Genomic DNA, 15125 nt, shown 5'->3' on the forward strand with positions numbered 1-15125 from the left:
GGCACCTATATGTCTCTTGCTGAGACAGATATTTGAGGGGGAAAAATTTTTTAAAATTTATATGGAGTCATAGACTGTGTGAAAGAGTGAAAATACTTCCTGGCCTCTTTCAGAAACTTTTGTTCTGAAATTCTAAAATATAGGATTATAATAGCATATATTAAAAAAACAGTACTATGACCAGTATATGCAATAAAAACCTTTTATAAGCATTACTTTAGTTTCTAATCTTGTCAGTGGAATTGCAATTGCCAGTAAGTATAGTTTTAAATTCCAAGACTAAGAAAAATCATTCATGATGACCTCTTTGGGCAGAGAAAGACAACTACAGTCTCAGTACTAGAGACTATTCATGCCTTCCAGGGGGGAGCAACTTTTTTTATTTTACTTTTTGTTTTATTTTTTAAATTTCTAGCCTATTTTAATTTCTAAAGATACTGATTTTAAGGTATTTTTTGATCTGATCCATAGTTTCTTATTTATATTAGTGTATTTATCTAATACACGCATGTATCGTGTTGATGCAAATTTTAAGTGTTTTCTTAAAATACTCTTCTGCAAATGCTAATGCTTTTAATCTCCAAATTTAGCAATAGTACTTTTAAATCAGCTTATCTGCACAACTTGTATTGAGAGATGATTAGAAGATTTAAAACCTTTTGTTTTCACATTGACGCAAGTCAACATGAAACAATGATGTTATTGCTATAAATAATATTGTAGAGTACGGATAATAGTCTCTGTGTCTAGTTGATTCATAACCTGAAAAGTAAATACCATCAGCAGTCATGCCTTCACACCTATCTCTGGTAATTTTTCTGTATTTTAATGTGGGTTCTGATTGATTTTTTCATTTTAAAACCCTATTTGATATTTGTTTACTAAAACATTGTTCTAAGCAATCCCTGCAGCACACAGCACAAGTACAAGAGAAATTTTTTTGCTTTTTCTTAGAAAGTATCTACAGTAGTTTATTTAGGTTTTATCCATACCTCTGTTGGAATTATGATTTAATGACATTTATGATGTTTTCATTGTTAAAGTGCTTCCAGTAATGACTAGATTGAGATGATTTGTCATCAGTTTTCATTTTAACTCTGAAAGTTCATTTCAGATAAATTTAAATGCAAGTGGGGAATCCAATCACTAGAGTGCTGAGAGGCAGACTCTGCTAGAGACCTTGTGTGCTCTTGTCAGAGTGACTCAGTCACTCAGGCTGCCCACAGCCCAGTGCTCAGTGGTTTTGTCTGTTACTCTGGGCTACTTCAAGGTCGGGATACCCTAAATAAACACAGATAAACTGGTTTAATGTGAGAGCATTTAAGTTCCAGTGTCGTAAGTTTTCTTTTCATTTTTAATAGCCTTTTGAGAAATAAATAAGGTTAAATTTCTTTTCTTCCTTATAGGTCTCTGGGCCTATTGTGTTGCTTTTAAAATCTCTGATGAAATTCTTATCAGCACTGTGGCTTGTTGATAAAGGAGCTTCAGTGACAAAATTGGCTTGAAATGTTCTACTATCATTAGGCAGCTTTTCCCTTGAAATCTCCCCCTGGCTTTTTTGAGCATTATTTCTAAATTCCAACCAGTCCCCTTGGTCAATCCATAGTTTAACCTCATCCTGTCATCACAGGGAGAGTAACAAGAGGTTGATGTGAAGGAGGAGGAGGCAGTATTTTTGTGAAAACCCCAGCATTGCTGAACCTCCTTTCAGCAGGGGCAGAATCCCTTGGGCATACTGCAAAGGTCAAGAAGACCTGGCTTTTGCTGGAGGTAGTGCAACACAGACAACCAAGACCCCAACCCTAAAAAGAGATTAATTAAACATACAGGGATAGAGAAAAAAAGTAATAATACCAACTTTCTTCTTATTTTTTTTCCCCTGAAACTGCAACTCTAACAATTCTGAAAAGGAGATTCAGAGAAATGCTTCATCTGAGTTCCAGGCACAGTTATTGAGAATCTCAAATGCAGCTAAATAGAATAGTCTTTTTTTCAAATCCTATCTTAGTATAACCTGAAATGTTTTCACTAGCTTTACATTGGTGTAAAGTAGCACAATCTATTTCACTAGCTACTGGAAAGAAAGTCATCCAGTTGGAAAGAAATATTAAAAACATCTTCACTGTGCTGGTCTAAGTTGAAAGTGCAGAACAATTTTTAATTTTTTTTCCAAAGTTGTCAACTGTTACAACTTAATCATGCTTCCTATCTAATATCCCAGTCGGAATCTGGAATCCATAACAACAAATTCTTCATATTTCTTTACCTATTTAGTGAATTGATTTTTTTAGATTTGAAAAGCACTTCAGGAATCACTCAGGGGTTGCTAAAAATGCATAGTAATGTGCCCAATTCATTTAGCATGCCAGCTGCTGATTTTCTTCTGATGACTGACTTCATGCTTGAGAGAGAAATCCTTATCTTAGTATAAGCATCTCACCTGCCTGTAGAAAATTGATTCCATTACAATTTTAAAATAAGAACTGCCCTCAATTGTGATCTTACATAGAATAATTGGGCTTTAGTTATCAAAAATACGTGACAGCAAGGACATCTGAGTGTATTTTAATGCCTGGTCAAACAGCCCGGATCTTTGCACTCAAGTAAGACACTTCTTTTGAAGTGAAGGTTACTTTGCTATAACTAATGTGGCACAACCACATAAATAGGTATTATTCCAAAACCAGTATTTCCAGTTGTGTTTACTTAATGAACCAAGAATTTATTTAAAAGCTTTGGCAGTTTAGTAAGTGCATGACCATAGTTTCACAGTTCCTTCTGGACAGGGAGTGCTCTATTCATCTTGCTGAGAAAAATGGTGACTACATGTAATTTCAAAGGTAGTATGTTGCCTCATTTGGCTGTTTGAATTAGCTACCTCTAGTCATATGTAACATCTGAAAGCTCTTAACTACCAAGAAGTTTATCCTTACCAAAATTTCTATTACAAAGTCAGTAACCAATTTTTGCTTTGTAAAGAAGAGTTTTTAAGCTCATCCCTTGGACTCCTGGTGATGTTGTCGTGTGCTAGAGGTTATCCAGAAAATGAAACATACAGCAGTTGAACTCAGTCACCTTTCTTCCAATTCAAGCTCGTAACATCAAGATCAGTCTTTTATTATTTTTGTTCCCTGTTAAGGAGTCTACATTTTTGTGCCCCACCACTGCTCTGTAGAAAAGATAGTCATGGCAGATAAACATGCATACATTCTCACACGCACTTACCAACAGCATGGGAGGTGACAAAGAAAGTCGTTTGTTTTGACTGCTTTCATTGCCTATGGAAAGTTTAACCACAAGGATGTAGCAGATTTCAGTCACGGTGAACATTAGTCTGTCGCTAGCCGGCCGCTGCAGCTTTGCGGTGCCAGAGTACGGGTGCTGCCACCTTCCTAAAAGCGTCTCCAAAGTGAAGCCGCTCGGCAGGATCACCACACACTCACACGCGCGTGCACGCACACACGGATAGCTCCACTAATATGAGTCGACAGCAAAGAGGCAGGAAGGGTCTTCGTATGGGGTTCCACAGATGAGGTTTATTGCAGCCACACTATGAAGGGGTCCAGGTTTAAGTATGGGAGTGGATCAAGCATCAAAGACCAATGATCTGAGGGCACGGGGGTGGTACACAGGCGGGACTAGGGAATGGGAGCCAATGGGGAAACTCTGGGAGAGTGGCAATGGGGCAAGGGCCAATGGGGGGAACCTGGCATGGGGAACCTTCGAGGGCATGGGACATATAAGGTAAGAAAGGGGCGGAGGGGCCACAGGCCAACCAGGGAAGGAGAACTGGGGGAGATTAACATAACCGAACAGAGCATCCTGGGAGAAGCCTTTTCTGTTCACCCTAACCTGGGGAGGATCTTTTGGTATTTGGGACTGTCCCACCAGCGGACTCTCTTTGTTCCTTGATACCACAGGCTCACTGGCTACCACACATTAGTATGTAATAAAAAAAGTTAATGAAAACGGGTACAAAGGTGGAGGGAATCTTTTCCAGTAAGACGCACAAAAATTACAATAGCACTACTGCATGCTGCAATTTCTGTAGACACATAAAAATGAAAGCAACATTCAGACTTAGTTTCTGGTCCATCCAATAATTATTTAATGTAATTGTTTTTATAAACTGATGCAGTTCAACCTATAACTAGGCTGACATCATGCTCCTTTTTTATTCAAAGTGTGTCAGAATAATTAAAACCCGACATAAAATATTGTATAGATGAGTGAAGCAAAAGAACATAAATGAATCTGTATTTGCATGCAAGTGTATCTAGTGATGCATCGAACTCCAAAGTCCCAGCTTCCCAGCAGTTTAGTGAAGAAAGACGGACAACCTCTGAGGACTGTTCAGCCTACACAGGACCTGAGTCACTCTGCAGAAGCGCCTGTCTCTCATGATGGATTACAGACAGAGCTCAGCAAAAGCAGGCTTCCAAACTGATGCCCTGAATATGTGCAATACAAATGTGGATTCAGAACTTTTCATCAGAGATTTTACCTTTTTACCTTTGCTCTTGCACCTGTAGGCATGCAAATATATAGTAGAAAAATATTTTTAGAAGGCACTTGGGTTGAGGTCAGGTGTCTAATCACAAAAGTATGTGATCAGAGCCTAATGCTTGTGGTTTAAATTACCATCTTTCTGCTCAGATGATTTAATTCCCAACCAGTTGTAACTTTCTACATGGTTAAAATTCTTCACATTTTCCCTGGGAAACTTGACATCAATCTTCCAAGGTTTAGAGACCTAATGGCAGTTTTAAAGGATAAACTGGGCTCAGGACCATATCACATACACTGTGTGCATAACTTCAGATGTGGATTTGTTACTGGTTCCGGTTCCTAATGATATCTCTTCAATGGGCACATCTCAGACACTCGTCAGCTAAAGGCTTAGTCACGCCATCTTTCCAGGACTGATGTCAATATGCAGTCATAGTCTTCTTGTTGTTTCCAACTGGAGAGATCTTAGCCTGTAACATCATTTCCTTGCCCCTAGTGTGTGATCCTGTGCTTGTATTTCCAGTTTCAATCCACTTTTACTATTTCAGTCCTTCAGATTGTCAGTCCAGTTATTTTTGTATGATCTTTCATCTTCACCTCTTTAGTGAGGTTTTAGAGGTTTGTTATTGCCAAATGTTGTTGGTGTTATCTGAATTTTTGTATCAGTATCAGTAAAACACCCACAGTTCCAGAAACATCATTTGAAACATAGCCAGTCATCATCCTCTGTTCCAGTAATATCCTCTTTTGTCCTAATGTTGTTTCCTTCCTTTAAACAACGTTGTGATTCTTTTGCATTTCTAGAGCATTTAATCCAGAATAATTTTTCTTTTCTTGAATGGCATTGTATCCAACATACATGATCCTATCACATGGATTTCATATGTTCCTTTTCTTACAATATTCATTATCTCATAAAAAGATATGCCAGGCTGTTTTGGCATAATGATAGTCTATTTTGGGTTAAAGCTGTTATTTCTTATATTCCATTTTCATTACTTCAGTGTCTCTAGCTATGCAATGCTTCATAGTTTATTTCAAATCCTGGCATAGCTCATGAGGTCACAGGCACTTGTTTTTATGTTGTCTGGATCATGTTCACTCCTTTTGCTTAAAAGAAATAAAAGCTAGGTTTTATTTTTCAGACAGTTGATTTCCAGCCTGATAGATTCATTAAAAGTCTTTGTTGTTGAACTGCCATTTATTGTAAAAGTATTTTAAGTACTCTCAAATGGAGATTATGGGGTCTTGGCCTCTAGGTCTAGACACTTCCTTAAAAATAGTTTTATGTCTTTGTTTTCTTCTCATCTTAGATGAATAATTTTCATTCCCACAGAGCATGTCATTAGCCACACTGCATTTGCTACTGGTAGTCAACATCCCCATATTAATTTTGTTTTGGACTGCCTGTAAATTGTCTTTAATCTTAACTGGGTTTTGCTGCTTGGTGAAGCCACTCTTTTTTCTGTTTTCTTTTTATTTGGATGATGAAAGTACATTTTAGAACTTGCAATTTTGCAAGATATGACCCTGCCTAACATTTTCTGTTCTCACTTTCTTCATGTATTTTCTGACATCTGACAGTTTTCCTAGCATATTAGTTTTATGTTCCACTGTACAAGCTTTCTGCATAATCTGGATATACTCTCTGAGATGACTGCTCATTTAGTTAGAAATGGAGCCCTTTGTTATGAAAGGTTTCTCCACATGTTTGAAGCTGCAAGTTTTTCACAGTCCACAGCCAGTCTTTTTCTTAAAGGAATTACCGCTTTTTCTTGAGTCTTCCTTATTTCCTTGTTTTCTATTTTTTGTTGATGTTGTTTTTTTTGGTTTTTCTTTAAAGTGAGGTTCTGATTTATTTATGTTTAGCATTTATTTGTGTAACAGCTATTCTAAAAAAATTAGAATGAATGTGTCATCATTTTGGGATACCGCTTTCTTCACCAACTGTTTAGTGAGGTCTTATACTTCATTTCTCTCATGTTATGTGTCACATCCTCAAATACCTGGGTCTACCCTTTATTGCTAGAATTTATTTTCTGGGAAGCTTCAATCTCACCTCATAATTTTCATAGTGCTAGTTACTCCTTATTTACTATTTCATAATACTATTTGATTTCTAAATAATGCAGAAATTTGTATGCAACAAATGGGATCCTACAAAAACCTTTCTGAAAGAAATCTAAACCCAATGAGAAAACTTCTGTGCTTTCTTTAATTTTCTTACAGTTTATCACCTACTTGATTTATACTTCATCACATCATTATTTTTGCCATGAGGAAGACAATAATATTGGTACACCTGGGTAATAAGAAGAGGATTATGTCAAACTGATTTGCAGATCTACTGCATCCTCCATGTGACAGGGAAGATGCAGCAAAGTATACAAGCTATTGCAGGCAGTTTTATGGCCTTCTATGCTTCAGTATAGTCCTCTCACCCAAATTTTTGGGCAGAATGTTGCCATTGCTTTACATTTTAAAAAAAAAATCCAAATGGAAAAAGTGAGATATTTTAAGGGATGGTCAAGGTGAAAATCACACGTGTAATCTTACAAATTCATATTAGTTAGATTCCTGACAATTTCTTTCAGTTGCACGCAAGTGATCTTCCATTACTTCTCAAAGTTTAATTAATTTCTTTTCTTTTGTATTTTCTTGTTAAATAAAGCCAAGAAACTGCTCTGTATAACCACTTTCATGAAAGTATTTTATTAATCTTCTTTAAATAGGCTGTGTGCATTTTAAGTGAAATTATTGTTTTCCCTTCATGCATCATGTGTTAGATTAGTGCATCTCTGTCTCTAACTGAGAGAGGTTATGCTGGACCATTGGTAATAACTTATAAGGAGTGACTTCTGCCTTACTCTGTCATTCAGACATGGGAATGGGAAAATGAGTCCTACTTTTATTAGAATATCTTTTTTTCACCAGCAGACATCAAACTGTTAAATCACAAGTGTGTCTCATATAGAGAATGCAAAGTCATAGTGACAAGTAATCCTTCAAAGGAAGGAAAACAGTTATTTTTTTTCTTTACTTTTTTTGTAAGCTGCCCTAGGATTCACCACCACTTGTCTGTCGGTGAAGCAGAGTAGCCACTAGAGTAGGTTTTTTATTCTGTATTTTATAATTTTTTTTCTTTTCCTTTACCAATGGAGAGTTATTCAGCAATTTTTAAGGTGGCAATTCATGTTCTAAAACAAGAACTAGCATGTTCTCTTATGGTTTTGGTTTATGTGTTTTGCAGCTATTGAACTATCATGTCTTAGGACCATATTGGAAGGCAAGCAAAGTTTTATTGAGCAACGAAAGAGACTACCTTTTCTAATTAAAATTGTGTATTTACAATAGTTATTTAAATTCCTTCTTACTGGCAGCAGACTGAGGTTGTGTTTTTCAGGCTGTTGACTCTAACCGCAATGCGTTAAAAATAGACCGCAATTAGATTCTGTTTTTAAGATGCAGTGATAGGGAGGGAATCTTCTGTAAATCAAATATATATTCAAAAGATATTTATTTTAAAATTGAATGCCCTAATTTAAAAGAGTTGAAACTGTTTTCACATTTACTACCTAAAATTGTAGAGGAATGCTAAAGAATGAAGTGATAAAAATTTGCATCTGGAAGTTAGTGTGAGAAATGATACTTAGTACGCAACATAAGTAGTGAAAATTGTCCAGCCTCTCAACCACCAGCACCCCCAAGTCCTTCTGGGCAGGGCTACTCTTGATCTGTTCATCCCTAGCCTGTGTTGATACCAGGGGTTGCCCTGACCCAGGTACAGCACCTTGCACTTGGTCTTGTTAAGCTTCATGAGATTCCAAGGCACCTAATTCTTGAGCCTGTCCTGTGGATACAAAAATGCTTCTAGCAAGGATTTTCTTGCTATTTTCTAAGTCCGTGAGAGACTTTTCTCTCTCACAGAGATGGTAGCAGAGTTCTGTAAACAATGAAACACTTGCAACCTTGAGAAGCCTTGTTTATACTATAGTAGAAAAATATTTCGACAATGGATGTTTTAGGATTCTAGCCAATCACTCCCAAGGGGTGGCTGATCCTTGTCCAATTACACTATGAAGAAAAAAGTCTATAAAAGAGTTTGTAAAATAATTAAATAAATCAATCTTGCTGCACAGTTCCTGCCTGCTGGATCTTCTCTCCTCCTCCCTAAGGCTGCGGGACACGGTGATATACCCTAGGGCATTTTTAATACTGTTCAGGTCCCTCTGGATGGCATCACATCCTTCAGGTGTGTCAACTGCACCACTCAGCTTGGTGACACCTTCAAATTTGCTGAGGGTGCACTTGATCTCTTTGCCTATGTCATTAATGAAGATATTAAATAACACTGGTCCCAGTACAGACCCCTGAGGGACTCCAGCTGCCAGTGGTGTCCTTCAGGACCCTGAGCAGTGGATCACTGCCCTCTGGATGTGACCACCCAACCAATTCCTTTTCCACCTAACAGTTCACCCATCAAATCCATCTCTCTCCAATTTAGAGAAGGATGTTGTGGGGGACTGTGTCAAAGGCTCTATGAAGTTCAGATAAATGACATCTGTAGCCCTTCCCTTGTCCACTGATGTAGTCACTCCATCATAGAAGGGCACAGGTTAGTCAAGCAGGACTCCCCCTTGGTGAAGCCATGTGCTGGCTGTCTCCTTTCTATTTTTTATTGTATATGAACTATGTTAAGTTAATCTGTTAGTCATGTTCATTTAACAATGTAATTGATGTAATCTATTTTAAAAGCTGGATAAGAAAATACCACTTTCTGAATGAAAAAATAAGGGACTTGACACACTCTTTCCTTCCTTTGCTAGGCCATGGAAAGTGTGACTGTGGGAAGTGCAAATGTGATGAAGGCTGGTATGGTGAAGCTTGTCAGTATCCAACTACTTGCAATCTTACATGGAAGAAAAGCAATGAAATGTGCAAGAATTCTCAAGATATCATCTGTTCTGGTGCAGGTAAGATGTCTTTTGTTGCTTTTGATACCTTAGTGGTCTCCCAGTGTTATCTTGAGAATCATTGTCGTTTCTAACTAGTAATTTTGTAGAGTATGTTTAAGAGACTGAGATATAACTGTATGTATACTAAAATGTTTAATTTTCCTAAAGGCCTGTTTCTGTGCATGTAATGTACACTGATTCAGAACACCTACTTTAGTACTCTGGTTTATCCATAGCTGTTTTGATTTGATGAAACTCCAGCCGTGTCATTTCTATTCCTCATCAAAATGTTGTGATAATGGCATTATCACAGGAAATGATGTAATTTCTATCATTGAGGAGGTATCTTTTCAGCTTTTTACCGGCTAGCGCTCGTAGTTCAATGCCTTAGAAAGCCTTGAGCAACCTAGAGAGGTAGCACGGGCAATCCAGCATTTCAGTAGCTCTAAAATCAGTACCTGTATCAGCTGCAAAGCTGATACCACCAGCAGAAGCAAAGAGGGAGAAATATAGCTCCCTGCTCGCCTAATTTCCCGCAGTTAGATGCTTTCAAAAAGAAACAGGTGACAAGAGACGTTCGCAGAAAGAGTTGCAAAGCCAGAGAGGGCGGGGCCTCCCTTGATCTTCACTTTTATTGGGAGAAGGGGAAAGGGGCGGACTGGGGGGCGGACCCGGGGTGAGCGGCCAATCAGACACTGCTGAAGAGTCTGAGTTACATTTGGCTTTGCCCGTGCTTGGAACAAAGGAGCTCAGAGCACGTGGCAGAGGCAAGTGTCTTGGGGAGGGGAGGGGAAGCTCAGAACAGGCAGCAACAAATCATGTGTTTGTGTTTACAGAATGAAGAAATGGCATTTGTGAATATATTTCCCAGACATTTATAAACTGTACAATTTTTTGAAACACTTTTAAATTGTACCTGTGATTATTAAAATAGTGTGTAGAAGATACGCTGAATCATTTAAAGGAGCATTTCCATCTTCACTGTTTTGATTTGGTAACAGTCTCTTCTGTAATTGTTTGGTTTTATAACCGTCCTGACTTAAATAGAAAGCCCTTTCAGTAAAAAAACCCCAAAACCGGAGGAAAACCAAATGGCTTTTTAGAAAACTTCATTGAAGAATGGTACATTTTAAAGGGCATTTTCTACCAATCAAGTTTTGAGACCAGAAATTGCCTTCTGGTTTTTCCATTACATTGATCTCCAAGTGAAAGACTGTTTCAAGAACCGCACTTCTGCTCACTATTGCTGGTCTTTAATTTCTGTTGAGTCCATACATTTTCATGCAACTGAATTTGTCACAAGTTAGTTCCTGACATGAGCAAAGGATCCCAAGGATTTGTGGGACTTGTTACATAGAAGCTGGTTCTCACAACAGGATAAGAAACCAATTTAACATAAAACTATTAGTATGCAGCATACTGAGTAAATGATACACTTAATTTATGACAATAGATGTATGAAAGTTGTGATCAAGAGAGACATGAGAGATAGCTAAATGAGAAACTGACTCTCAAAAATAAGTATAGTTATTGGTATTTAGTCAAAGTTCTTAAAAAAGAACCTATTTCTTTCCTTGGTTAGAAGTGGCTCCCCAGTCTTCACAGGAAAATGAACATAGCATAATAACCACTCCAAGTAGCTAAGGGGGAAGTGTTTGTGGCATCATGAAAAGAATAAATGCTTTTGCATTAAACAGGACAGGAATTCCAATGAGACTGACTAAGGAGTTTGGGGTAACTTTGATGGGCTGTAGCCATATGTATTTTGTCTTGGTGAGATTGCTTTTTGATTTGCTACTAGCGCTGTCATTAGGGTCTGAGCTCTGTTGTGTAATTGCCAATAAAAGATAGGAAGGGATGACATGAGCTGTTAAAAATCAGTGCTCTGGTGTCACACAAATAATCATTTATTGTAATTTTTTTTTTTGGTAATCGATCAAGATCCACCTAAAATTTCACTTTTCTGACTCTGTTCCTTATCATTTGTCAGAGCAACTAGGGCATCTGCCTAAACTGAGTTGTCTATGTGAGCAATATCTGCTTTTGGCAACAGAAGGAATGAACATTTTTATGATACAGAGTCTCTCTGACCTGTTTAGATACCCAATATAGGAATCAATTTTCTGTTTTATCTTCTTTCTTGTTCAGGAATTGTCTGTAATCATAACTGTTTTCTCAAAAATTGCACTTGTATTTGTTTACCAAGCAATTGTTGAAAATAATTGTAGCCCTGTAAGTTACTTATGTTGTATTATCAGTTGTATTACCTTACTATATTAGCTCCTGCAAACATTTTAAAAATTTACTCTATTGGAATGGCCATGTCTGTCACAGAGTCCAATACTTCTCTTCTTTGGATTACTGTGACGTTTATTAAAAGTTCTGCTATGCTTGTAAGGGTAAAACATCAACTGGTTTCTGCAATCTTGTGTAATATCAGCATAAAACTTATATTTTGGAGAACTTCTTTGGTGCCAGTAACCGTGTTTTCTAAAATACATATGGAAGTCATGTGAAGAGTATGAATGTTGTGAATTTTTAAAAAATCTCTACTAGCTGACCACAAGGCCCCAGTAATGGCATACTGCACAAAGTTCCTACCCTTTCAATTTTAATAAAGGTAGGGACAGAGGTAGGGAAAAGGGGTTTCTTATATGAATGGCATAGTAATACTTCTGTTTCTAATGTCATTTTAATGCATTTGTGATTTTTTTTGGACTGTGGAACTCATTCATATGTTTATTTATGGCCCCAGGTCAGATAGACCCTCTGAGGAAAAAGGGGGGATTCCTCTTTCCCAGGGAGCAATAAAACAATTTTTTCCTATTCAGGAGGGCAGGTCATGGAGGGAGGCAGCCACAGAGCTGAGGGGCAACCCTCCTCATAACACCAAGGAGCAAACGTGTGACCAGATGAGAGGTGATAGAAGAGAGATCGGTTTACAAATCCATTTGCATTCTTTGCATTTCCTGAGTGTGCTGGCTTTTCATTATGTCAGAATGCTTTCTTTTGTGGTTTATGTTGTGAAAAAAACAGCTTTACACTTCCAAGGCACTTGAGTGCTCTATCTCTGTACAGCTAAGATTAGGCTTTTTGTTGATATGGATAATTTCTGTGTCTGTCTTTATTTGGGTGGATGATCTTTAGATTTCAGCCTTCTCGGAAATAAAATATGTACCATCTTGGACAGATTAATGAAACAATTTCTATAATCTGCAGTCATTGAGTAATCTCTTAAATGTTTACAGGCACATGTCAGTGCGGCAGGTGCAAATGTGCAAACTCAGAAGGAAATGGACTGGTGTATGGCAAATTTTGTGAATGTGATGACAGAGAATGCATTGATGATGAAACAGGAGAGATTTGTACAGGTATGTATCTTAATGAGTGCAAGAAAAATGATGAAGATTAATACAGGCTGTTATTTAATTGTGTGGTTCTATAAAATGTTTTTACTGAATGTACGGCTTAAAAGTAACTCTATTTGCAAGACTTCAGATTGCAAATTGTAAGGGGAAATTTCAGATGCAAAAATGAACTAAGCATAAGGTTAAAGAACGAATAAATCCTGTGACACACTGCTCTTTTTGGAAGAGCTTCAAGGAGGATTGTACAGGATAATTCACTAAGGTAATTCATAGCTTAGTGTGTCTTTCTTGAGTAGAATATATGAGGAATGTGAGAACATTGTGGCACAGATGAGAGAGAGCAGAATGGACGACATACAAAAAAAAAAAACCCAAACCAAAACTAGAAAATAGATTATTAGGAATTTTTTCAAGGAAACAAAAATTAAAAATATCAAGAATAAATGTAGGATGATAACTCAGAAGCAAGAAGATAAAAAGAGAAAGGAATGAATAAGGAAAAAAATCACCTGCGACAGGAAAGGCAAGAAAATAAGATGGAATGAACTTTGCTGATAGATAGAAAAGCAACTGAAATTCAAACTGTTCTTTCATGTCATTATAAGGCAGGAACCTGGCACACAACATTTATGGCATTATAAATGCTGTTGCCTATATTACGAAGGAGGCTTGTCCTTGAGCTGGAAGGTGCTACAAACTTTGTTCAAGCTACACACGTGAAGATTGTGTCCATACGCACACAAGAGTGTTCCAGTCTGCTCCTAGACTGTTCATATCTGGTGGTAGTGCTTCCTCTGTGTGTGTATAAAGAGAGAGAGTACTTGTGTAAAATAGCTTCCTCTGTCTTTTCCTTATGCAGACAGCAAAATAAATTATATTTAAGTGCCTTTGAAGGCAAAAAGAACTATTTTTTTAAGTCCTAGGATTAAGTAGGTATTTTAAATGAGGGTATACAGAAAGGTCCTCCAAAGTCCAGATTCAGGAGCAGGACATAGTATTTCCAGTAATTGCCTAAAATAAAATGAATGGAGTGCAACAATTTTTATGTGCCAGTGATTCCATTTATATTTGCTTCTAACCATTGCATATGGTACCAAATATGATAAAAAAATTGTCATTCATTTAGTTCCAGAAAATTTTCCTACTGGTGTTTTTGTCTGGTTTTTTTTCCCCACGCCTGTTTTGTTGCTGGTTTGTATTGTTAGGTTTTTCTTAGCTTTTATTTCCTGTTGTCTCATCCACTCATGCTGTATTCCCGAAAAGACCAAATGCATCTGTGTATAAAACTAGTCTTATATGTATGGAGGATTCAAAGGGATATAAAGGGACAGAAAGTGTTGGTAGATTGAAGTCTCTGAAGTCCGTGATTGATCAGTATTAAAGCCATGCTACCTCATGGAATTTTTGGAGTCTTCTAAAGTAAGGTATAAGTTATAAACTAATGTTTTGCTTGACTTGGCTAGGTTGTTGTAAGCTGAAAAGTTTATGCACACAACTTATGAGTGTTATATGTTGCTTTACTTTCTAACAAATATCTACAATACAAAATCATGTGTTGAACCAGGCCTTATGCAGAAAAAATGTGTATGACAGCCCATGAACTTAAGGTCAAAGGCACATCATTTCCTCAACTGTGAGCTGGGATTTTATCCTGGAAAAGCATACAATGTTGTGCTGAGATATAGATGACATGCCTTTTAATATTTGCACAAGGGCACTGCATTTTTTTTAGCAAATCAGTTATTAGGTAGGGCAAAGTTGCAAAGATGTGTTAAGCTTTTCCATCTTCAGTTGGATTTTTATCAGTCAGCTGACTATCACTTTTTATTTGAGGTTACATAAACTTTGGAATCAAGATACAGCTTATTTTTTAAAAAGTATCGTATCTTCTAGCAAATTAAATTCTGGTCCTGATCTTTTTTTTAAACTAAGGCTTTTTACTCTAAGGGAGCAGTTTTTCCTCCTGTCAACAAGAGGTAGTGGCAAATTTTATTGTTTAATTCATATTTATTTGAGGAGTATAAAAGTATGAGTGAAGAATGAAGTACTGATGTTTTAATCTGTGAAAATTGCCTCTAGATCAAATTATTACACTCCTTTAGTATTTTTCCTTTTATTTGCTGTCCACTGTTAATGATCAACCTCTTGGTAATAATAATTATTTTAGATTGTCTTTGTTGTTTAATTATCTAATTAAATTAATTGTTTTTTGACATTTAACCAAACAATTGTAACGAAAATTCCATGTGTAGCTGCAAAAAAAGGAAAAATTTGCAGTCTTGATAACTGAGGA

General features: G+C 37.0%; 1 protein-coding gene across 1 annotated transcript in view; it reads left to right on the plus strand.

The window, feature by feature from the left end:
• ITGBL1 (integrin subunit beta like 1) overlaps window positions 1–15125 on the plus strand; it is a 140677-nt gene that overhangs the window by 49701 nt on the left and 75851 nt on the right. The window contains exons 3-4 of the mRNA XM_048295899.1: window positions 9336–9482; window positions 12713–12835. Coding sequence (XP_048151856.1) covers window positions 9336–9482; window positions 12713–12835 — 270 coding nt within the window. The remainder of the gene's footprint in view (window positions 1–9335; window positions 9483–12712; window positions 12836–15125) is intronic.

This window comes from Corvus hawaiiensis, chromosome 2 (assembly GCF_020740725.1).
Source record: "Corvus hawaiiensis isolate bCorHaw1 chromosome 2, bCorHaw1.pri.cur, whole genome shotgun sequence".
Lineage (NCBI taxonomy): Eukaryota > Metazoa > Chordata > Aves > Passeriformes > Corvidae > Corvus > Corvus hawaiiensis.